The following is a 26,433-nucleotide window of genomic DNA, read 5'->3' as shown; positions in this document are numbered from 1 at the left end:
TGAGCTGAACTGAGGGGGAACTCTGTCAAACAGGAAGCGAAGCCTCTCGTTTAGAAAGCCTCAAAATGCCCGATAGACTACGACGCGACCATACTCTTGATTTCTCTTTATTCACAGAGGAATATTTGCAATGTGGATGACACATATTGTATGCACTACACAAGGATAAAAAAAAACTACAAAAAATGTTCGTGTTTTAATTATCTTCAGTAGAATTAGATCTATTAAACAAACAACGAATACCTTTTTTGAAAATTATTAAGGCGGCTATTATTCCCGGTCTGCTGTGATAGGCTTGTTGATCTACCAATCATTCGCATTTGTGTATAGGGGTCCACTGGGTGCGGTTAGAGCAGAGGTGAGTCTGCCTGAGGAGGGTGTTGCAGGAAACCTCAATCTTTCCGACTGACAATTACCTCTGCTGACTGTGATGCTGCAGAAAATGAAATAATGTACACTTCATAAAAACACGCTCTGCGCCTGAGATCCGACAACAATCCCTCCGACGATGAAAAATAAACAACGTGGGATTGCACCGCTCGCCCACCGTGTACACGAGTAAATAAAAATGAAAGACACTACCTGCCTTTTTCTTCCGTGGTTTGTCTCGGCAAAAGTGCAGTGTTATTGATGCCCCTCTTGCCAAGCCCATAGCAACACATAACAGAAGAGCGAAACGGGGAAAAGTTGAGCGAAGTTAGTGCAGATGTACGTGACGGTGGTTATGACGGTTTCCTGCTGTCAGCCACCCCGGGGCACGACATCTGCTCTCTGCTGGTTGTTAATCTCTGGGGACGATTAGCATCCCTCACACGCTGCTAGCTTAGCTTCAGCCCTGTTGAAGGCCTGCTAATCGCACTGAGGCGTTTGCATGGAACATCTATGGCAGGGATCTCAAACTCCAGTCCTGGAAGACTGCAGTGTGTTGGGGTCTTTGCTCAGAACATCTACTGTAGGGATCTCAAACTCCAGTCCTGGAAGACTGCAGTGCGTTGGGGTCTTTGCTCAGAACATCTACTGTAGAGATCTCAAACAGTTCTGGAAGGCTGTAGTGTGTCGGACTCATTGCACAGATCTCTGCCATGGCAGAGATCTCAAACTTTAGTCCTGGTGGGCTGCAATGTGCTAGACATCTCCTGCAGGGACCTCAAACTCCAGTCCTGGAGGACTGCAATGTCTGATTGCATTCTGCTCGACACTTAACCCTTTAAGGAGTGAGATCACAAATACGTGATTAGAATCTTCCTAACTGAGAATTCTAATGCTGATGTCACAATTGCTGCTGGTAATTGAAAGCAACTGAATTCCAGAACACTGACTTAAAATAGAAACCCTTCAAAAAAACCTACTCTTCAAAGGGTTAAAGGCCCGATTTAGGTCATTGGTTGGGGTCAGCAGGGGTCCCCACCCCTAACCCTGGAGGCCCACAGCGTATGCCGGTTTCCATTGATACAGTTAGGTACGGCAGTCAGGTAACTCGCCTCACCTTGTTTCTTTGATCAGTGCTAGCATTTGAGGCCTAGCAGCTGGAGTCCAGGGGGCAGCACATATAAAAAAACGTCTTTCTCTGCTCATTAAAATGCATGGGTCACACTGGCAGCAAGCCTGCGTCACATACAAAGGGATTTTTGCTTTTTTTTCTCTAGTGTGTCATCAGTTCCACTGCCAAGTTTGTATATAATAATCCAACAGCGTCTGTTTCTTCTGTTTCTGATTCCGAGACGAAAGAGCTGAATAGATTTCCGTGACTGGTGGCTGCCTTTTGAGTGGAGATCAGAGCATTTCGCACATCCTTTTTACAAAAACAATGCGTGTATATGTCTAGTAAGATGATGGTGAAAGACGTTATGCCATTGATAAAAACGAATTACATTGTGTACGTTGTGTAACAATGCTTAATGACAAGTAATCACTGCTGCAGAACGTGGTAGTTATTAGTGCTACATGGACATTAAATTATTTGTGATAAACAATGCAATAAGTCTAATATCAACAAAAACATAGTCACAGAAACCACACAGAAAATTGACTACAGCTTTTCTGATGTACAAAAATATACACACCATGATGTTATTTCCCTGAGAGCATTCTGTGAACTAGATGACAGGAAAATGAGTGTGTGTGTTTGTGTGCGTGTACCTTTGTCAGGTCGCAGATTCTCAGGAGGTCATGTTGTGCTCCTCCCTTCTGCACGCGGACACGCTCACGAGCCACATCTTCATCTTCCTCATCCTTCGACTGCGAAACCCCGCTCACGGATCTGGAAGAGGACAAGGATTACAAATCACGGGAAAGCTTGGAAAACATTCAAAATGAAAAAAGAGCCCATCATAGTTCAAAAAACCCTAAACTCTCAGCATTTATTCTTGGCTGACTGCCTCTAGTTTCGCTGAATTTAACAAGACAACCTAAAAGCCATTTGCTACTTAAAGCACTACATCCTCTATCTGCCTCTTACACCTAGTATGGCACTTAATCTCATGTTGTTGGGCTATATTTACTGACTACTAATATAAACTGTGACATTGCTAACATCGTCTCTGCTCTCTCCCGATCCTTCGTGAGCACTTTGGACCATTTGTCTGGATAAGTGCTTCTGTGAAACACCTAAGCGCAAATATAAACCACCGGGTACATTCGGAACGAAACCGTGCATGCTAACTATGGCACACAGTTAAATGTCCAGTGTTAATTTAACACTAACACTGTTATTTAAAATCTTTACAGATAGCATTTGGTCCCACTCTTGAATGCGGGACCAAATATCATTCGTTATGAGTTGAATTAGTGCGGTTAGAGTTGGATTGACACTGTACATCTTACAGGGCAAGCACGACAATCTTAAAGACTGCCTTTAAACTGTAGACGAACGGAGAATATCGTTAGAATATAAAGTAGATGAATCTTTCAGTCGTGGATCCAGCTGAGAGACGTGAGGAGGCTCTTGCCTGGGTTTGAAGAAGAACTTGTACTGAATGAGCAGCGTTAATGAGAACATCACAGCGCCCTGAATGGACATGGCGCAGAGGTTCTTCCCCACCATGTCCCAGCTGAGGGGATCCTTGAAGCGGTCCTCACCTATGGGCAATAAATCAGTCTTCATTCAGAATTATTCAAAATTATTAATAATTCTCAGGCTTGAATTCATAAGTCGAACAGCTTTCCACTGTCACAAAAAATAACAATATACTAGAATGGCCTTATATTGCTTTTCTATATGTGGAAATACATATATTTTTAAAGGGAACCAAAACCATTACAGTAGAGTTTAAGTAAATAACCAAAATAGATGATCTTTTTTTAATAAGGGACCTGAATGATGAAAATAAGTGTAAAGTGTTATGTTGTAGATGGATATGTGCTGTAAATTTCACATTAAAATAGAAATGCATCATCAATAGGGTGTACCCTATTTCTCTGTCTACTTTGACAGTGAATTAAGCCAAAAGATGAAACTGCTACCCTGTCCATAGACAGAAAAAAGCTGGTGTCATATGAAAAAAAGATTTTAGCAATCTAAAAATAATATACCCTTCTCTGAGCATTGAAACCCATATTCTTCTTGGATTAAATAGCCTTCTTGCTCACAGTCAGGGAAAAAAAAAAAGCTAAAGCCATTTCTATTCTCATTCTCTGGTAAATAGGCCCCTTCCAGATCAGCTTTTTAAGCTGTGATTGCTTCTTAGAAATGGAAAGATTTCCTGAAATGACACTTTCCTACTGTATAATATTGCTACACATTTGCTTCCATTTTTATCTACTTATCCATATCATGTTGTCAGTACTGAGTAATACTGAGTATGGATGGAAATATCAGGAGGAAGTGAGAATTAGTTTTGCATGTTCAGTCATATGGGCAGGTATGCACGGTCACAACGACAGCTCAAATGAAACTCACCAAAGCCGCTGAACAGTGTGGCCATGGCTTGATTTTTAGCCATATCAATGAGCCCTCTTCCCAGACAGAAATGGGGGAAGATCAACAAAACCTGCTTCACGATGTCGTTGATGCGGGTGACCTTCTGCAAAGCAAAGGGAACACCGCTGTTGCTGCACGAAGATGCTAGGTTTAGCGTTAGCGGTAGCATATCTTGCTTAATGCTAAAACCCTCTCAATCCCTACCTCAACTCAGGAGCGTGCCCTACTGCAGCGTTTCCCAACCTTTTTCCTTCCGCGGCACACTTTCCAAATTTACAGAATCTCGTGGCACACCACTCTCAAAAGCATAAAAAATAAACACCCTGCAGCCCCCCTCCACACTACTGTGCCAACAGTAGGCCTAAATGTTCTTTTGGGGTTTTAATTAAGCGATACGCATTTTAATGACTAGGCTTTTGTGAATGGGATTTGTTCATTTAAGTTTTTTTTTAATTCATTTGAACATTAAAATTTTTTTTTAAGTATTTTTCACACGGCACGCCTGACCTCGCCTGACGGCACTCCAGAGTGCCGGGGCACACCGGTTGGGAAACGCTGCCCTACTGTTATGCTAATTTCCCAGCAGCCCCAGATAAGCCATGGAATGAGCAAAACACTGATTATATTCCCCATGTTGCTCTGATACAAGCCTGATAATTAAAAAAAAGACATATCTCTTCATCACCGCTGCCGTTGCGTGACAGAGCGAGGTTCAAATTGTTATTTACTATCTAAATAACAATGCCTCTTTTCTGACCGATAACGTTAAGTCCAGGCCGTCTAACCTCTTTCATTAAAACGATCGGTTGCAGAGACTCGTTTCTGTGAACAAAAAAAAACCCTCAGAAGAAATGTATCTTCCTGCCCCCAGCCAACCCCCCCCCCACCCCCACCCCCCTTGTTTAAGCTCAATTAATTACCAGGTTAGCGTGGCTGTCTAAGTGTTCTGCGGGCTGTGGCTATGATCACGGAACATTCCGGAAACTATTTCTACCCCGTAGCTGCAAATGACTGATGCTGTGTTCTAGAACACACCCGCCGTAATTAATTAAATGAAGTGGAAATTTTAAAAAAAGAATCTTGTGTCTCTGAGCGATGTGGTGTTTTTTTCAAACTTACTTTCATTGTAAAGACTACTGTCACTTATTCTGCTGAAAAAAGGTCATGTATTATGCAAATGCTTCAGTTTCTGGACGGTGTTCAAAAGACTTCCTGAACAACTTCAGAAGCCATAAATCTGTGGGTTCTTCCGTTATGGTTTTGGGTCAAGAGTTAAATGCATTGTTTCAACTCCCCTCCATACCCAGTGTTTTTCAGTTTCTAGTATAGAATGAATCTCACAAAATGACAATTTAAACTTCCAAGTGGGCGTCAAAAGTTACAAGAGAAGAAAAACTTGCAGATAACTCTTGGTAATGTATGAGAACTCTGAATGAAAGAAAACCATACCAACACTACACTCAGTGTTAATTTAACTCTAACAGTTTATATGAGGGATCCAGGGTATTCTACCATAGAAAAATGTACTATTTATCAGACCTGATTCATAAGACCTGATGGAATCTTTTTTTTTTTTTTTAGAAGAGAATAGATTAGATGTCAGATCAGATATATCAATTCAAACAGTATTTGTCTGAGCTTCTCTTTCAAGGTGATATAAGATCCTCTATCTATATACTACAGATACACTACATGCCAAATAAGGGCATTAATATGGAGTTAGTCCACCATTTGCTGCTCTAACAACGTCCACTCTTCTGGGAAGGCTTTATACGAGATGTTGGAGCATTGCTGCAGGGATTTGCTTCCATTCAGCCAGAAGAGCATTAGTGAGGTCGGGCACTGATTGGGCGATTAGGCCAGACTCGCAGTTGGCTTTCCAATTCATCCTAAAGGTGTTGGATGGGGTTGAGGTCAGGGCTCTGTGCAGGCCAGTCAAGTTCTTCCACACCGTTCCTGACAAAAACCATTTCTGTATGGACCTCGCTGGGTGCCCGTGGGCATTGTCATACTGAAACAGAAAATGGTCTTCCCCAAACTGCTGGGGAAGTACAGAATCATCTAGAATGAGTCTGTATGCTGTAGCATTAAGGTTTTCCTTCACTGAAACTAAGGGGCCGAGTCAAAATAAAAATAAAAAACAATAAAAAAACAACTCAAGACCAAACGGTGTCCAGATACTTTTGCTCATATAATGCATATTGCAATTTAATTTGATTTATGGCATACAAGCCAATACACTGTATGTATAATCCTATTAATTGTACCCATAAATACAGTGTACCCAGTTGTGTGATATATATATATTATATTTGCCACTTTCTGCTCAGTACAGAGAACACAGGGAGAAAGCCAGCGGACAGCAGCCAGTGGAACGTGTTGCAATAAAGCAAGCATCTTGCATAATGTGCATTTTCATCACGAACTGACTTTTCTGTTAAAATAATTCTTCCAACTGACCGACACAACCAAACAAAAGAGCTTCTAAGACTTAATGCGAAGCCTCTGACAGACCGTCACACACGAACCGACAGTATTTACAATGCCTTTCACTGTTATACCGTAATTATATATGACTCACACCGCTGTGAATAAATAATAAATGCATGAATAGAAAATCTTTGAAAATATTTTTGAAGGGAAAGTTTTTTTTTTTTTTTTAGACCGGAGTGCATCAATAAAATGAAGAATTCATCAGCGCAAGTGTGCGAACATGTGAGCTGTGCCTGAGGTGAAAATCAGTGCTGATGAAATCTTCAGTACAGTATGTTCCTGTGTCTCTTGCACAGATATTACAGGACTGGCAGAGCAAGCGCTGCTAAGCAAAGCTTCACCTTACGTTTCTGCAGTCCCTAAATGCATAAGGGGGATTATAGGGAACCTTAAAATAATAATAATAATAATAATCATCATCATAATAATAATACTAGTAGTAGTTGTCCTCATAGTAGTAGTGGTGGTGGTAGTAGTAGGACTTTTAATGATACATTTACCAAGTACTGTCACCACTTATGACTTATTTTTTAAAACTCAAGACTGTTAAACTCACATGTATGATATTATAATCAACTGAAAGCAAATTCAAGCAGTTCTAGTTTCCGTTACAGTACATAACGATAATGCATATGATGGATGCACACCTGCAGTTCTCTGTGCGGATATAAATCTCCTTCCATAGAAGAGGCACCGTTGATGATAAATGGTACATTAACTGCCGGCTAGTGTAAAGGAGTGTCCTGAGATTTGAATATGGTCACGTGACGGGCCGGACGGGCGGCTCTCTCTCTTTTTAATCCGCCCCCTCTCCCTCTCTATCTACGGAATGTAAACTAGCTGCCGCTGGCCTCTGACCTCATCGTCGAAAAGCTCCATGACGAAGGTGGCCACGCTGCCGTTTATGCCGATGAAGAGGTTGATGCAGGTCAGCACCACATAGGCCGTGCTGGGCACGCTGAATATGAAGGAGGCCGGGTACATCATCGGGGTGATTGACCAGCTGGAAAAAAGCAGACAGGAAGAAAAAAGAAGAAGAAGAAAAAAAAAAGAATTAATATACAGAGATGTTTGGACCCAGCCTGTCACAATAGGTGTCTTCTTCTATTAAGTCCTATCACAAAACCAAAAAGTTCAAATCTCAACCACTTATAAAAAAATCTACTAAGGTAGGATTAAAAGCGCCCTTTAAATCGTAACAAATAACTGTAGGGCTTATATACAGAATTCTCATCAAGTAAGCACATGTACGCATTCACACATGCATGCACGCACACATGCATTGCTGGAAAATTCTTATTTTTTAAATATAAAATATACCACTCTATGTGTATTTTTAAATATTATCAGTAATTGTCTGCATGTACAGGAACTGTAAGGTTGGCACTCACCCATAAAGCACTAAGAGAAGGATCAACGCCGGTAAGTTAGGTGGGGAGACGTAGGCTTTTTGTTGGAAACACAGGAAGATGACTATCACTATCACACACGGGACAATGTAGTTGCACTGGAACAAAGCACAAAAACACACACAGACACACGTTTCACTTCACGTTTCACAATGGAGACCTTGCACTGTTATGGTTTCTGTTCATGCATCTGCGTGCATCTGATAAGCCTGAAAAGTTCACTCACAGGGCACAAAAAATATGTTACTTTACAATAATACATGAAATCGCCAAATGGATCACAGAGGTATATTAATGGATATTTAATTAGATAGCTAATGTAATTTCTTTGAATTTCCCATTCATCACACATGCTTTTTACACAAGTTCATTTCTGGAGATGGTGGCTCTCTGTCAGTGCAAGCACAAAAAAAATCACGCATTAATTAGCTGATGATAATTTAAGATAATTTACTTGTCAGAGCTGTATGGGTTACACACTGATTGATTCACAATGTCCTATTATTAAATGTAATCAGTTTAACATGTTTTGGAAATATCGCTTTCGAAAATTCAAAGAGTTTAAATAAAGGAGGAAACAACAGCGACACAGGGGACCGCAGGAGAATGACAGAAAATTATGAACAAAAAGTGTAAGGTTTCTCTGAAGAAATACCTTTAGCTCCAATCAAAACATAACCAAAGACATGTTTCTCACACTTGAGCAAAAAAATACCGTGAAACCGGTAAGTGGCCTTGCAATAAGGGATGATTATCAGGCTTCATCTCGATAGTCGTTCCTTGTCTCCTCATTTTTTCATTACCTAGAAGGCTACCTCTACCCTCCTCTAACTTCTCCTAGTCCATTGCAGGAAATGTCAGGAGGAGACAAACAGAAGAGTAAAGCGGTACAGGGAGAGGAGAGACCGCTGGGACAGAGTCTCTGTGTTTACCGCCATGTCTGTGTGCCGCAGCGACTGCACATTCGACAGGTTTGAATTCCACAATGGCCGCTATGCTATGCAGTGCATTTCCCTGCTCTGAAAGGAGAGGTTTATTTGAGGAGGGAGGTGACATTTGAGCTCCTACCATGTCCCAGGCGAAGTTGGCGACCCAGTAGACTGCCGGGTTTACACCGCTGACGAACTGCAGGTGCTTGGCTTTGCTGACCCTCTCCTGGATCAGGAAGAGCACGAAACTGGCGGGTATGAAGGACATGGCGAATATCACGCAGATCGACACCACGACGTCCGTGGAGGTGGTGGCCCTGTCAGAGGAAACGACATTGAAAGCGGCGTTAAAGCCGAACCACTCTTGGCACTGGATCCTGTCAGAGGGGAAAAAAAAAAACTAAACTAAAACTAAAACAGACATCCCATCGCGTATTTGTTTGTTCGTTTGTTCATTTGTTTGTTCGTTTATTCCTCTGTTTGTTTGTTCATTTGTTAAATCGTTGCCAGTTTGATGCCTGAGGTGAGATTTGGCTGGATACCTTATTTACAACACAGTTTGAAAGCCACCTCAGGACAGTAGGGGGAGTTACTCTGAACGAATCCTGCATGAGATTTTTCTCATCAAGTCAGGGTCATCAGTCATTTATATCATTCAAGCAATCAATCCCCGTAGATTTGTTATAATTTTCCAAGGGACACTTTTAAAAGGTGAGATCAATAAGAGGCCAGAACCACTGAGCAAGGGGGGGAAATGTCAACACAAGTTTAATCAATATGAAATTATTCAGCATATGTAATGCTCCAAATTCAATACTAATGGACATTAAGCCAAGTTTGGAAGGGGTTTATTATGGTATGGGTCCCAAGGGTACTTACAGTACAGAGGAACAGAGATGCATGGTCAGGCTAAGAACGAAAATGAGCCTGATCATGGTTTAAATTGAATGCCGAATAATACTCCAATCATATATCTGCTTCATATGTTAACTGAGGAATATCTCTCTCTCTCTCTCTCTCTCACTCACACACCCACACACACACACTCACTTTCTCACATACACACACATACACACACACACATTAGTAGTTTCAGCAATGGTGGATGGATTCAAACTTTTAAACTGTAGATCAACAGCCAAACTGGAATCTATTGTCAGTTCTGTCAGTTCTGAAATTATTTATGGTCTGTTTTGAGAAAAAAAAAAAAAAACCACTTTTTTCTCTCGTGTCCAACACAGCGGAGTTCCGGAAGATTTCCAAAGAACATACATAAATCTGAAAGCTCACAGTGAGGGATTCTGGGATGCCGCAACACAACGCTGCTTATTGATTTGATCTTTTCAGTGTTGTCATTGATACTTCACTGGATTCAGCTCATTGTACTACAGTACATAACAAGCACAATCCTCTTCTTGCAATTGTCTTTTTTTTTGGCTGTATCTAAGCTCGAAAATCAAGAATAGCGGAACATTGCTTTTCTCATAAATCTGCGAAACGGTTTCCCTGGGCTGAAGCTATATTTTAGAGAAACAACCGAGGGGACCCCTGAGATAATGCTCTTCACCATTATATCCTGGAGAGGCTCCACACAGTGTCAATGTCTGGAGAGGTCCTGTCACACAGGATTTACTGCAAGTATTTAGACAGCTGTAAATGTGATTTTTAGCCTGACGGCTCTTCCTAATTCGTTCGGTTCATGGAGGGAACTCGCGAGCAGAGGCCAAAAATCAGCTCCATCGTTTCCCGCAAAAAGCATTTAATCTTTCAATTTGTTTATCTTTTATGTCTGAAAATCAGCTCGAATGTCAGATGATCCAAGGTGATCTTAAACAAGTTGCCAGGAAAAGTCCTTGATTAAGTGCTGAGGGCCCTTAATCAGCCGCAAATAAATGGGCTCAGCGCTCCTGTGGTTCAGATACCCCTCTACCCTGTTCTCCTTTACCTGCGGAGTAATTAACATATTTTAAAAAAAGATGCCAATGTGGGCATGGAGGTACGTTTATCAGCGCAAGCTGGAAGCAATTAGGACACATAAATATTAAATCACTTACGCAGTGTGCGGCTCCAGATTCCAACAGACTTATTTAAACTACCTCGCCAGCGTGAACGCATATTTGAGGCGACTAAATTACCAATAGATCACCCCGAACACGGGAAATCAGAGAATCGCTGGAGGTAAGGCAGATCCCCGCCAGCTCGGTAATAAGAACCACGGCGAACAATAAACACACAAAAAAATGCATAATGCATGCGTTAATTCAGAGTGCTTCACCTGGTGGGCAGGAGAAGCGCACCTCTATTACCTTCTCCGTGTTGTTTTTCGTTAAGGGAAGACTGGGTAGGTCACAAGTGGTCAATTAAATAAGGCTGTCCCTGTTTTTTTTAAATATTTTTTTTTAAATGGCCGCCCCCATTTTCTGTCACCCTGGAGAGTCTCGGCCAGACTGGGCAGGTTTAAGTAGCATGTCAGTTTCCCACACCCAGGGTACCTGAGGAACAGATTAAGGAAATCGAAAGCCACGCTTCATTTAAGAACAGCGAGGCACGACGGAAAAGCGTTTATGAAATCCTCTGAAGGCGATGACAGCGTTTACACACTGGACTCAGCCTGACAGCTGTATCATAGCTGCAAGTCAATGTTACTTATTCTCTCTCTCTCTCATTCTCCTCTCTCTCTCTCTCCCCCTCTCTCTCACTCGACTCTCTCTCCCTCATTCCCTCTCTCTCACTCTCCACTCTCTCTCCCCCTCCCTCTTGGTCTCCCTCTCTCCCCCTGTCTCTTGCTCTCCTCGCTCTCCCCCCTCTCCCTCTCTCTCTCTCCTCTCCCCCCAGTTCTATTCTCCTGTAAAAATGCCAGACTCAGAGGTGAAGCAGGTGGGCATATCCCCTGTGGATCTCCACCGTGGGCAGCCCAGGCATGTTAAAACCACACACACACGTCCAGTGATGATGACAGCCTTAAGATAAGATGAAAATATACGAGATTCAGAGACAAACCAACCGAGACACTCAGTTTTTTCTTCTTTTCTTTTTCTTCTTCTTTTTAACAGCTGACATTAATTTTGCGAGGCAGAAGTATTGCGAGTTAATCCTTAGATCATGGTTAATAAATCGTCCGGAGCCTGCAGGACGGGGGGGGGGAGGGAAAGGGCTTAGTCTGAATATATGGAACGAGCAGTGCATTAATTATCCTCAGGATGGCCTGCTTTGCCTTCCCTCTGAATCCAGCGCTGTCATTCTCCCTAAATCACTACATAAATACCTTACTTATGCAGGACTCATTTGTACTGCAATCTGCTTCAAATGGCGCATCCCAAGCAGGGATATCGGGCTGTAATGCATCGAGACTATGAAATAAGACTCGGTTTTCATGCTTTGGGGCCTGATGATGGGTCAATCGCTAAAAAACAAATGAACGGATTATAAAGTAGCCGGTTAGAAAATAAAGATAAAGGACGGAGATATATATACAGGACTAATCCTTATCTTGCACAGGCCTGAACTCAAAATTTGTCCTTCATTTGGACTCACTGCCAAATGCAAGAATTTTATTCAGTGAAAAAACAAATAAATGATTGAATGTCAAATATCGATCCTCAGATTTCTTAAGACAGTGAGGCACATGCATTCTTCCCCGTCTCAGCCAATCAGCACAAACCCTCCCGATGGGGCCAATGTTGTCTCCGAAGCGGAAGAGCGCGAGTGTTGGGTGCTTTTCGCAGGTCTGTTAGCGAGCGTCGGCAGCCAACTCTCCACCCCCCACCCCCCACCCCCCACCTCTCCCCCCTACCCCCCCACCCTCCTTTCCGGCGTCATTTCCCTCCTCCCCGGCGCGAGGGGGTTCACTCACAGAGCGACGAACGACAGCTGCTCCTTGGTGAGATTGAGGGGGTGGTTGGCGGTGGAGATTCCGTACTCTCTCAGCCTGTGCCCGGCGGGCAGGTTGCCCCGCAGGATGGCGTTGCTCGCCACGCCGATGAAAGACACCATCGCGTGCCACCCCATGTTGTAGAACCACACCTGGAGGCAAAAGCAGTGCAGAGCAGCATCGGACTTCTGCTTGTTTTTTTTTTTTTTTGTTTACGCCTCGAGATTGGGGAAAGTGAACACTCGAAAATTCTCATGGGCGGAAGACGAGAATTTAGCGGGAACGAACAACCCCCACGCTGTCACAGCAGCGCTCATTAGAATCAGAACTAATTTCGGCATTTGTTCCAAACATTTGCGCTGGCGCTGTGCAGAATTACCCCCCAAAGATATTTGTGTTTGTCTTAAAAATTATGAACATAAACAACTACAAAATGGAACTGCACCATTAAAACCCCACTGTTTCAATTTGTTTAGGTGTAATTTCTTTTGCACACTCAAATGTATTCATTTTAGAGTCTGATTTTAGCGTTGTTTTGAAATTAACCCTGGAATACCCTCCACCAATAAGTAATACATTAACAGAACCAACGAAAGAAAGAAAAAAGACAGAAAGAAAGAAAGAAAGAAAGAAACTACAATCCAGAGTATATCAAAGCCTTAGCGGGGACCTCAGAGAGCATGATTCATAATCAAGCTGTGTATGTCAAAGTAACTGCTCATATGTCACAGAGACAACATTTTGAAATCAGAGGCACCGTGATCCTAGAGCTGAGAAAACTGTGTGCAGAAAACTCTAAACGTATTTCAGTTGTCACAGGCAGAACATGTGATGAATCGGCCATCGATTATAAAACCAATATTCTATTACTCAGCCTAGTACTGAAGGGCAAGTTATTAACTAAAGACGAATACATCAATGGGGTTGCACATGTCTAAAAACACATCTAGACTTGCAACGTTCACACAAAAAGGCGAGCATTGAACCACTCCAAAAACAAATGAGTAAACATCTACAATTCTCTCACCTGTAAGCCAGTGGTTTTTTAAAACATATCCTGCAGGCTACATGCTGCTTTAACAAAGCTAGGGATGACTGCAGGAAGAGCGTGTCTCTCCCTTTCTGTAAATTAGCTGCAAATTTAAAACAGCTTAATAACATGACAGTTACCAAATGTGCAATGAAACTAAAGCGTTGTGGTGACAACCATTGTTTGGGTTGTGCTTTAATTCACAGCATATTCATCGCTCTTCCCACTTCTTCCTTGCTGGCCTTCACAAACACTTGCCATGTTTTGAAAAGCTGAGGAGGAGTTATCCGTCATTAGGCTTATGGCTGAACCGCAAGCCCCAATTTAAAACAGGCAGGTGCCCACACCTCCCCTTCTGGTCAAACCCAGACACTGCATGACATTATTTGTAACTAAAAAATTCTGGGGTCTGTGAGGCTTTTTGGTTGTTTTCCCAGCATGCAGTAGGAAGAAGGGAGAGACAGACCTGTTAACAGGTGGGAGATCAATAAGCAGAAAGGAGGCAAATCAACAAGCCAGCTGAGCAGGTGCAAAGCCCGTGTAAGTCATTAACGACAAAGCAAATCCTTTTTCCGGAACTTTCCTAGGGTACTGAGGTGAATCCGAACAGCGCACGGGGCGTATAATTGTTTCATACCTTGACATTATCCCTCGTTCCAAGCTCTTTCATTAACGTCTCTGCATTCTGCCAAATCTGATCGGTTTCGCCATCCTGGAAGGAGAGAAGAAAGAAAGCAAGAAAGAAAGAAAAAAAGAAAGAAAGAAGAAAAACTGCCTTTTAATTGGTCACACTCGAGAAAAACCCTTGAAAAATATCTCTCAGCTATCTCTTGGTTGCTAATCATCTGTTTTCTTTTTATTTCAGAGATGTGTTCCCTGTTATCTTTGCCCCCACAGTACCCCCAACACATTTATATGTTCTCAGGAATGACTCGTTAAGGTGTGAATATAGGCAGCAGTATGGCTGAACGCTGTGGAAGGCTTCGCCGCCTCGGACCAGATTAATAGATCTGAGCAGAATCCACAAGCAATTAAGCTGGATTTTTTATTATTTATTAATTTTTTTTTTTTTTAGCTGGGGTGCTTTGGAGTTCCACAGGAAATGGATCTCTGACCAGTGTCACTTCCTGTGTCATCGATAACATGTAGTTTCCTAACACCCCGTTATGATGGGCATGTTGGAATGGATATGATGGAACGTCATATGAAAATTCTGACGCATTGTACAGTAGATCAGGAAGAACGACCGAGAAGGAGGCCTCTGTGTACAGTAAACCATGGGGCAGGGGCAGGGTGAAATATTATCAGTGGACTAAAACCACTACACTCAGAACCTACCTGGTGTATTAAACCAAGCAATTAAAAAAATGTTTGTACTCCAAAAAAAAAGGAAAAAAATACGGGTTAGTTGCTTTCTTCATCGATTTATTTAATTTAATTTAGTATAGAGATAGATTTTTAGGAACTATGCTTTTGCACAATACACTGTATTGGCAGTGCATGCTTCTTTGTGTATGTGAGCAGCCTGGTTTTATGTTGAGAATGACGCAAGTATCTCTAATGAACAGCGCTGGAGAGCGGGCTGCTTGACACTGACATAAAATACACATCTGTTAAATAATGGCATCGTAGTCATCTTTATTATTCTCAATATTTGTTAGGAAAGCTCAGCAATCAACCCATGTCCATTATTGCCACCAGGTGCATTTAAAAAAAATGTGATTTTCAATTGGTTCAGTTTCACAATTTCAAACAGGTGTGGCGTGTGTTGGGTGTTTGTGTCAACTATTCTATTTAAGGCAGGGGGGAAAAAAATGAAGCCGATTTAGCATGGCATTGAAGCTGTGTCCCTGGCAGGCGGTTCTACTTCAGGATTAACTGTAGAACTGGGTTTGTTTCTAAGCGAAATATGCTGTTTTTTTTTGTTTTGTTTTTTTAAATAACGAGAGCGGTTACACAAGCTCATCCATTCCCCAGAGTATACCATCCCTGTAAAGACAATGGCGCTCCCTCAGATGACCAGTGAAAGGGCAAGCTGGAAAAGCTCAGAGGGCCTGAATAACAGTGAGGCCTCGTGTTCAGACTTCACAGCTCGTCAAAACGAGGGTTTACATTAAACAACAAAAACTGCTGGTCTGCGCAACAAATCTGACAAACCACACACACACACAGTAGGCAAGGAAGGCTTGCTGTTTCAATTTTTGCAATTAAATTCACTCTGTTCAGTCTCACTGCAGCCGGAGTTTCTGAACAGCGAGAAAAAGGAAGATTTAAAGAAACGTTAAGACTTTTTTCGGATCTCCCACTGAACTCTTATCATTATTCTCAGCTACCACTGAACTTATGGTGTGATTAAACGATGGGGAAAATACAGTAAAAAAAAAAGTGACTTGTTCCTGTTAGCTACAATAAAATTAAGAATTATTCATTTAAAGCGCAGCAGGATTGGTTTGATGCATATTTTAGCATATGGAATTGGTACCACTATTAAATATAAAGTCCATGATGAAATTGTTGCTTTTCCCAGAAATAGAAGACATTGTATTACCAATGCCATATTTAAGTTTAAACCATAGTGTTATTTCGATGCAGACATGTCATTTTTCTGTGTAGGAGTCCTAGCTCTGAACAGTGAAAACTGCTAACTAACCCGGATAATTGATACAAAGTTCCATCTGAGACTCACACAGATATACTGTACTGTAAGCAAAGAGACGCCATCTTGTTTTTGTTTTTTTTTTATTAATGAATGTAGTTTAATTTAAAAAAAATTGTATTATTGTTATTTTTTGTAGTCATCAAGTTACATCTAGTTTCCATGGACACCCAAAACATGGGGTTTGAGCTGTATTTAAAAAAATAATTTGCAACTTAAGATCAAATAAATAAGACCAGTCAGTTTTCTTACCCCCTTTCACTCCAAGACTCTCTGAACATTCCGTGCTCTCCCTATAGTACACACAGCTGCTTTTTTTTCCCCCCATAAGTGCCCCCATTCAGATGTCAAGGCCTGTCATGGTGGCCAGTCACAGCCATTTCAGGTCATCAGGCGTCTGTTCAGCGGCATACCTGGGTGGAATTGAAGAGGCTTTTCAGCTCCCGTAGAAAGTCGGAAATTTCCGTTTCGTTCATTTTGACTTGTGAGTTCACTCCTCCGACAGAAATCCCCCCGAACCTGAGAGCGCGTGAGAAAGCAGTTCAGCTCCGCGTGAGTGACACACAAGGCTGCATGGAACAGGATACCTACGGCTAGAAGCTGGAGTTAAAATTCTCTTCAGTGAATCAATTTCTTTTTTTTTTAATTAACATGTCGGAAAACAGTGGAACAGCATCTTATGTGTATATATATATAGATAGATAGAGAGAGAGAGAGAAAGATAATTACTGTATATACAATGCAAGAAGCAAGAATGATAGTACAAATAAAACAAGCTGCAATGATAATGTAATGTCTTTACTAACAGCGTACATAGCACTTGTGAAATTTGGACATTTGGAGATCTAGTAAGTACCTGATTTTGCCTGACCGCTCGTAGGTCTTCAATAGAAAGTCAGTCATGTTCCTGCCAGTCAGATTGTGGAGGGTATCTGTCGTGTTCTGTATTCTCTGTAGAAAAGATAAAATACACATTAGATAAGCACAAACAAGTTACCCAGTGACTCATACTGCCATTGAAGGGAACAGATATGCAATGGACAGTCATACTGACACCGAGTTAGATACTAACGCACACATTAAAATCTAATTTCCTCCAGGCTTAGGACTTTACCACAGTGTTTCATTATTCATAAGCTAATATAGCAATTTAGAAATTCTCTTTCTTGGTTCAAAGAGCAGCAAAAACAGGCTCATCGTTCCAGCACCTCACACTATCCAATCCTTATGCAGTGGATCGTGGAAAGGAATGCTATTATGAATGGAGATGTGGAAATAATGATACACTTTGAGAAAACGAATCCCTTTACTTGTGTAAGTTTTCCCTAAAGCAAGTGATGCTCAGGACTCAGCCAATAGCCTCTACAATCAGCATCTGAAATTTACTAGAACACATCAGATTAATAGCTCGTCTCTGGGTGTAATTGTCTATTTCAATTCTGAATCTCCAGGCAGATCAAAAAGATTCCAAAACGTGTTCAAACAATACATTTTTAATTTATTTATTTATTTGGTATTTTAAAGATGTCGGTGCAGGCAGTACAATGATAGGCCAGATTTTCCCACAGAATGAGGAGGTACAAGGTGTGATTACACCCTCCAACACCGACTCTTTCTACATTCCCCTTATGTGCATTACTTTGTTGATACAGTGCATGCTCTGCAATCACAACTCTCGCAGACCGCTGTCAGATTTTAACTGCAAGTCATCAAATCAAATCAAGATCAAATCAGTTTTATTTGTATTGTGCTTTTTCAGAAAACTGTCACAAAGACGCTTTACAGAGTAGCAGAAAACAGAGCAAAAATAGCAAAAGCCTGGCCTGAACCCCCAAAAAGCAAGCACATGAGGTGTAAAAAAAAAAAAAAAAAAAAAAAAAAAACAATCCCAGTGGGAAGAAAAACCCTCAAATACGGGCGAGAAAAAACTCCCCGATGGGAAGAAATCTCAAAAGTGTACGTAGACTTGAGTGTACACTATTACACACCCACGTGTCAGGTGACTTACAATGTTATAGTATTCCTGGCAACGGCCTATTTTCACACTTAGGCCTGCATTCAGATGCACTGCTTGTTCAGGCCTCTTAAATCAGCTAAAACAACACTGTGCCGAGTGTTAGAGTTATTCCAAACCCCCCAAATGGCCACTCCACTCACCCCGCTAAAGTGCTACTTTTTTCATGAGAAAGATGAAAAACCAATCTCAGAGCAAAGTGGCTTACACCTCTTGAAAATACGAATCTTTGCTGTTGTATTGCTAGCGCTGTGCTTCTTACGCCCTTTATGTCGATTTTTTTATGCTGCCTCCTGAATGGGCGTGTAATGCTATGTGTAGTGGCAAGATTTGAATAAATATGGGTCCTACAGTGTCAGAGCCTTTTATTTAGGGATGTTTGTATCACTGTTCGTACATATTCAGTCACCTAATTTGGACATACAGCCATGTTGGTGAAGGCCAGATAATAAAGCAACTTCCCAATCTGGCCCAAACTGCGAACACATTAAGACGATTAAAATTAATTTCCACTAGTCTAATGAAAAGTGTTTACTAGAGACCATTCTTAACTGCCAGGACTACTGAAATAACGGAACATAAATTCCACCTTGTTTAAGCATATTTGCAAACATGTCTGTTTGTCTTTACCTGCATGGCATACGCATTCACATCAAGACCATGCCAATTAATTTCATTTCTAGGCAGAATAATCTATATCAGGGCTTCCCAACTCTGTTCCTAGATATCTACTATCCTGTTGGTTTTCACCCCAAACCCTAACACAGAACACCAACCATCAACAAGCTAGAGACCTCCTTGAGCTAATAATTAGGAGAATCAGGTGTACCAAATTAGGGTAGAAATGAAAACCTACAGGACAGCAGATCTCCAGGAACAGGGTTGGGCAGCCCTGAGCTACAGTATATGATCGTTTGTGTCCAAATACATTAAGGGAAATACGCTTACCGCACGGTGCTAATTAATGTTGTTTTCTCAACTTTGACTAGTCTGAAGGTTATTCTATAAATAGAAATCCCCCCACAAGTGTGGCTTTGACAAGCAACGCGGTGCTGACACGCCTTCTGGGAGAGAGCGAGCACCGCGGATGCATCTGCAATCTGTTTGTGATTTATGGTGCTCAAGCATCACTGATGGATCATTGCCTCTTCCTATGCATGATTAGTTTGTGTTCTAAAATACCAAGTCTGTATGTGTTTAATTATTGGCTCCTTTCCATTTTTCCCCCCCCCTCGTTTAATTGCACGCAGTTATGATGGTGTAAAATTTCAAAGCGTGCAAACGACAAATAGTGTGACTTTCTCAAAGCTATCGTTATTTTCACAGCACTAGAAGTTATGCTAATTTTTTATTGGCAATACACAGCAATGAAAAATGCCGCAGAACGTAACTACTGGTGGGTTGTGTCAGAATGTGATAGATTTAAGCTTATTATTCTGTAGGCATACCTTGCTTTTATCTAATTTGGAGAGTGTATTCATTTTTGAAAAGAAAGGAGGGCTTTGTTTTTTCGGCCCAGTGACTCCCACTTTACCTTCTAATTTCAAAGGTTTCCGACGGCGTTTGCTCTCATAATGTAACGTGCTAATGTGTCTCACGCAGAAAGAGACATGGTTTATTTGGCTAGATAAAAAGTGTAATTCACCTTTAGCGTCGGCAATATGTTTTTCTGCCCTGCTCACGGACAGCATACTGCAAAAAAATTACCATCATGACCCCGGCTCAAGCCAAGGGAAGGATTCATTATATTCATCCCTGGGTGAGACATATTGGTATGCAGAATGCTTTCATGCGGCATTTATTCCATGTAATTACTTCAGGGCAGAGGGCAACAGAGTAAAAGTGCTCTGAAATCCTTGATTTACCGTGAAGCTGAAAGGGTTTGACCCAAGTTTCATCCCACAAACACACACACACACACACACACATGTACGCATGCACGTATGCATGCACACACACATACACACACGCATACACACAAACTTGTATACATGCAAACGCACACGCACACCCACCCACCCACCCACACGCAAGAAAGCATGCACACAAACACACACACACACACACACACACATGTACGCATGCACGTATGCATGCACACACACAAACACACACACACACACACACAAACTTGTATACATGCAAGGGTGCATGCACACCCACCGACCCACCCACACACACACATGCAAGAAAGCATGCGCACACACACACACACACACACACACACTTTTCCACACATATGCACACACGCACATGCAAATGCTACACTCATACACATCTGTAACACAAAAATGCATTAAAAATGATACATTTGGTTTGATTTGCATGCATGTATCATATACGCATCCCTGCTTAAAACACTTGTTGAATGGTAAATGGGCTGCATTTATATAGTGCTTTTATCCAAAGCACTTTACAATTGATGCCTCTCATTCACCCATTCACACTCACACTCACACTCACACTCACACACCAACGGTGAAAGGCTGCCATGCAAGGTACCAATCAGCTTGTTGGGAGCAATTAGGGGTTAGGTGTCTTGCTCAGGGACACTTTGACACGCCCAGGACGGGGGATCGAACCGGCAACCCTCCGACTGCCAGACAAACGCTCTTACCTCCTGAGCTATGTGGCCCCCCAGTTGAAGCTGTAAGCTGGAGTACTATGCAAATATAGAAATATTAAATGACTGCAGCCCACATAAACCCTGCAAAGACTCTGAAGCTAATTTAATATTCTGTTCGTCCGGTATTCATCTAAAAAAAAACATTTGGGCTGTTGATATTTAATGATATTTATAATATTATTATTATATTTAAACACTCGCAATATACTAGTAATATGTTTTGCTACATTATTTTCCTATTATCAAATTCACAATATGTTTCCCACTAACTCTCATCATTATTATGCAGTCTATATATATATATATATATACACACACACACACACACATTTTATGTGATAATGGATATGGAGCCGAAAGCCATTGATAAGGCAAAGAGTAAAATAAATTTGTTTGCAGGTTTCCCATTAATATATTATTGGTAAGAGTATTCCCGGCAGATGCATTTTTATTAATACTGCAGAAAATTTATGAGGGCACTGTACGCTGGAATGTTTGACGCTTGTTAAAGAGCAGAGAATATCAGCAGATACCATGTACTTGCTCGCATATAAAACAGGCCATCTAATTTAACCACAAGAAAACTGTTACCATACTTAATGCTACACACTTAACTGTCCGGTATTAATTCAACTCAACTCAGGACCAGAGCGGGACCAATTGTTATCTGTTCGAGTTCAATTAACGCCGTTGGAGTTGAATTAATACTGAACATTTTACTGTGTACTTAATTAATAGTACAGCATTGGTAGAATACCGAATCAAGACAATTTTTTTCTTCTGTCAACCAAATAGCCCTGAAATACACTTAATGAAGCTACGTTGCAGCAATTCAGCCTTCCCACAAAGCAACCAAATTCCATCGAGTCAAGTACATATTTAAAGATGTTTTTATATGTTGTGGGAGGACGTGAAAATGTTGAATTCTCGTGATTTTGGTTGGAAAAGGTTTTCCTTTGGAAGAAAGTATAAAGTTCATATTAAGCATTAAAGTATACATCTGACCTATTTACAACAGCTGGAATGTTGTGGTTTTGGGAGTAGTGAACAGAAAAACGTATAAACATATTACTGGGAAATATTTTTTTAAAAACCTTGCTTAAACCTGAACATTTGCCAAAAACTCACACGGCATTAATGTAATGATGTAAAAGGTTGTAATTAGCATTTTTTTGCAACTTGAACTTCCCTTGCTCCCACGGGTCCATGAAGTCCAGCATTTTGTTTATAACATTACTTGCTGGCTGGTAAAAAAATTAATCTGACTTTAGCAATTTGCAATGAAGCTCAGGCAAATTAAATCACTTAAAAATTACTGATGGATTATCATCTTTCCACAGTGTTAGTTAGTTTCACTCTTTAAATATTTTCTTGATGATAGTACTGTGAAGACTACTGAAAAGAAAATAAGAGGAGGATGAAGCCACTGACATGAACACTCCTTTGTGGATAATTGTGCAAATTGTTCACACATATTAAATATTAAACGCCTAATTTGGATGATGGCTAATGATTTCTCATCTCAACAGTTTTGGAACTTATTTTAGTGATTGAATCTAACCTTTGAGTTGCAAGTCAAATTTAAGGACAAATGCTATGTCTCAGCCTGTATAATTAATTTCTAGTGTATACTTGTCAAAACAAACATGAGACAGTTCACATCTGGACCTTTCTCACAATAACAGTGTATACATCACTCAATGTCCACAATCGGTTCAGTAAGGAGTTATCAATATTTTCAAGGCTTGCCACAGCATCCTTACTTTTACCAGTTAATGCATTTCTCTCACTTCTCCTTCTCAATATTTCATTCTTTCCTTCCTTTTATTCCTTCATTCCTTCCTTCCTTCAGTCCAGCCGAAAAACAACAGCGGGATGACCACCTTCTCCTGACACCTGACAAGGCCTTAAATCCAATTTCTGTTCAGCGTCAATCAACAATTAATCAGCTAATTTTGGAACCCAGGTGCGGAAGGAAAAGCGGTAGAACAAGACTTCAGATTTAGCGGCGTGTCAACATGCGTGTAGAGGGAAGTGAAGGCAATCAGACACAAGCAGCACAAATGAAGTTGACACAGTTGGCCTTCATACTTGTTGGCTGGTTCGTCAAGGTGACAGTCACAGCGTTTAGAGACTTGGACAAACTTTCCTTTTCGAGTGTCGAGGGCACAGCGGTGTCAAAACACAACGTCAAGCTTGATTGTGAGGAAATTAGTTATGAACTCGTCCCCAGCTGCTCAGGTTGTTGCATCGGATTAGAAACACAGGGCTAATTTCACCGCGGTCAAACATGTATTTTTTTTAATTAAAAAAAGAAATAATCTAAATAATTCTCATCACCACTGAAATACATAGCATAGAACAGGCCATTTCACACTTGAACTGATTGTGGGGTAGAAGCCAATAAAGGTCAGCTCAACAGTCCAAGAGTAGAAGTGTGTCATTTCTTGTTAGTATCTGTTGCTGGCAGGAGTCCCTGCTGCCTTCATGAGTTCTGACAGCATAATCTCTCATATTTATGTTATAATAGGGTCAAGCACGCAGATGGAATTCATCCAACTCGATTTCCCTATACCGAATATGTCAGCGCATTCTTATCATCCTCTGTATAAGAACATTGGTGCTTTTGCTTTTTTTTTTTGCATAGATATGGAAGCTAATGGTAATGTTCACAGAAGAAAGTAAAACACATAGTTGAACTGTCGGAAAAGTTTGGTTGAGCAAGTCCAACCCACGACATTGGATCATTCAAAGGTCACGCCCTTATTTCCTGGTCATTGATTATTACTTAATAATATATTATGTAATCTAAATTCGCATTTCATTAGTCCTCGCTCATGTTCACTATTATTGATTCTACTGTTAAATAAAAATGTAGACCACACAGAGAAAAGGTAAAAATAAGAAAAGATAAACAAAACAAACTGGCAAGCAGTAAGTAACCAGAGACCTCCAGAGCAACACAACACCTTCCCATAATTCATCTGCAGCTGCTGTCCTGTCACTGACACTATGACACGTGAGAATAAGCAACTGAAAAACGCATCAGGCAGTCAGTTTCTTCGAAAATGAGGCAAGGATAACACCTCCTTACACCACCGAGGGTTCTCAGCTCCACTTCCTAAATCGCGAGAAAGCGTAACGGTGAAAAACAGTAACGGGTGTCAGTTCCTTGGCACTCTCCACAGCGTTCACGCATTCAAATATTTCATTTTAAAATTTAATCCGGGGGATTTTCACGACAACTTCTTTTCCCCTCAAATCAAACTAATGGCCTTTTAAGGAAATGAATGATAGAAGAGGTTTCGGGATGATTTTGTCAACAAGAAAAAGGAGATATTGCTACCTGAAAATGCAAAAAAAAAAAAAAATTATTCAGTTTGACTTAGAAATACAGAACGTGTCCCCAACAAATATAGCTACTTTAGGTAGTGATGCATTAACTATAAGTGTATTGTATAAGTACAATATATGACTTTTATTACAGTTTCTAATCCGTTATGTTTGTTGGGGCAGGAGGTACAAGGGGGTAAAGGGGTTAAATGTGTGTGTGTGTATGTGGTTGTGTGGGTCGGTGGGTGTTTTGGTGGGGGGGGGGGGGGTATTTTTGTTATCTTTCATTTTAAAGACAGCAAACAGCCTCAAATGTTATGGGTTGTGTCCTTCTGACAAAACACCTACATTACTGTTCCATACAAGGCTTCCCAGCAAATATACTTTCATTTGATTAGCATATTATACAGTTAAGTGATATTGTAATTTAATCACCAGAAAACAGAACCCTGAGACAAAAGCTCATGATTTCTTATGTCATAATCACACTTATGCATCTGAAGCCACAGTGCGTACATTGCTGCTGTAAGCAATGCATTCTGCACACACCACGCTGCGTGGCAGCCTTCTACCTTGAACGGTGACAGAAAACAATCAGTTCTAATAGAGAAAGCAATGGCTCATCTGCGCTTTCATATAAATAATAAAAAGCAATTCAGCTATGAAGGTTAAATATTAAGAGATAATTGAATCGGTCAATATTAAAGATTTGATAATAGGGGTAATGATCCTTGTAGTTTCCATGGAAACAATGTTTTGTCTCATCTCTGAAGCTCTGAGTTCTCATTACACCCTTTTTATTTATTTATTTATTTTTCTTTCTTTCTTTTTTCCCCTCTACATTCTGAAGGGCATATTGCTAGAAATCGCAGGCTACCGGGTAAAAGAATCTTCTCCAGCAATGGCACGCAGTGTCATGCTTTATTCAATACTGGCCCTTTCGAGTTCAAGGAAATAGTCGTAGAAAGCGGTCACCGATGGCTCGCCTTACATCAATTTTAAGGCCTGCTGGAAAGACTATTTTATACATGTAGGCTATCACCTGCTCATCACTTGACAAATGGATGCCGCGCTGTGTGTCTATGAGACAAGGCACTCTCGAAATGCTGGGCTCACAGCAATCCCATTTTATTTTCGCTCTACACCACCGTCTCACCTGCTCACCTCAACAGTCCTGAAAATTTATACTCTACTGTGGCGCTCCAGAATTCACTTCAGGCTAATACGTACTGCACAATCCTGGAAGGAAATATAATATTCATAATGATAACAAATGACTGTTGGCATCATTTTCAAACTGCAAAGCAAATTTTATATGCTTACATGAATATGCAATTTTCTCCAAAAACTCTGTTTCTGTGTTATTAATTGCTTGGCATGCTGTAGTATTCTCAGGACTGTTGTCGTGGAATGGCTTTGAGGTAGATAAAAAGCGTAGTTAGCATAGGAAGCCTTGACACAACAATGTTTCTTTCACACGGCAATGACAACAAAATCATATGTATCGCCAGATTAATAATCAGATAAGGGCTATCTGCCATCACAGCAAAAAAATGGCTTCGGTGCAGTTCAGCATTCCATCTAATGGCTGGATATTTATATTTCTAACATCGCATGCATTTGTTTCGCACATTATTAAGTGACTGGATATGTAATCCTTTTTTTGTGACCTAATACTATGAATAAGAACAGTTGTACTGTAGGTTACTAGTCCTCTGAGAAAATGCACGAGGAGATTTTAAATAGCACTACATCATTCACCAGAACAGCGCAAATGATCAATGCCGGGGGGAAAAAGGGGGACTGTAAAGTGAAAAACGGTGAAGAGAAAAAAAAGGAAGCTTTTCACGTACAGGCACTGAAAATAATGTCCAGATGAAGGCCGTACGAGAGGATGGATCACGTACTTGTTCGCACGTTCTTGAATATCAGCGCAGATAAGGCATTTTGACAATGCCATTGAAGAGGACATAGCAGAGGTCACTTTCTTCTCGTCACGTCCCCTTGACAACCGCCCTCTTTGATTCCACCCCCTTCCCTCCCTCCACCTTAATGGCCAATGCTTGTCACTAGACGGAGCACAGCGAAAAGCTTTTACGCGCCACAGGAGCCGACATAAACTGTACGGACGCATAGCTTAAGCGCCAGACGCT

At 41.1% G+C, this 26,433-nt stretch overlaps 1 protein-coding gene across 5 annotated transcripts in view; it reads right to left on the bottom strand.

Annotated features, from left to right (window-relative positions):
- Positions 1 to 26,433, bottom strand: part of LOC118231754 (phospholipid-transporting ATPase ABCA1-like) — a 143,289-nt gene that overhangs the window by 28,255 nt on the left and 88,601 nt on the right. For all 5 annotated transcript variants that reach the window (XM_035425930.1, XM_035425934.1, XM_035425933.1 and 2 more), the window contains 10 exons: positions 17,164 to 17,258; positions 16,721 to 16,826; positions 14,289 to 14,363; positions 12,604 to 12,773; positions 8,890 to 9,067; positions 7,804 to 7,919; positions 7,271 to 7,415; positions 3,899 to 4,022; positions 2,949 to 3,078; positions 2,140 to 2,260 (listed from right to left, as the gene is read on the bottom strand). In XM_035425930.1, coding sequence (XP_035281821.1) covers positions 2,140 to 2,260; positions 2,949 to 3,078; positions 3,899 to 4,022; positions 7,271 to 7,415; positions 7,804 to 7,919; positions 8,890 to 9,067; positions 12,604 to 12,773; positions 14,289 to 14,363; positions 16,721 to 16,826; positions 17,164 to 17,258 — 1,260 coding nt within the window. The remainder of the gene's footprint in view (positions 1 to 2,139; positions 2,261 to 2,948; positions 3,079 to 3,898; positions 4,023 to 7,270; positions 7,416 to 7,803; positions 7,920 to 8,889; positions 9,068 to 12,603; positions 12,774 to 14,288; positions 14,364 to 16,720; positions 16,827 to 17,163; positions 17,259 to 26,433) is intronic.

The sequence above is a fragment of the Anguilla anguilla genome, chromosome 7, assembly GCF_013347855.1.
Source record: "Anguilla anguilla isolate fAngAng1 chromosome 7, fAngAng1.pri, whole genome shotgun sequence".
NCBI lineage: Eukaryota > Metazoa > Chordata > Actinopteri > Anguilliformes > Anguillidae > Anguilla > Anguilla anguilla.
The sequence above is the reverse complement of the archived record's forward strand: the minus strand, read 5'-3'. Positions and strand labels throughout refer to the sequence as shown.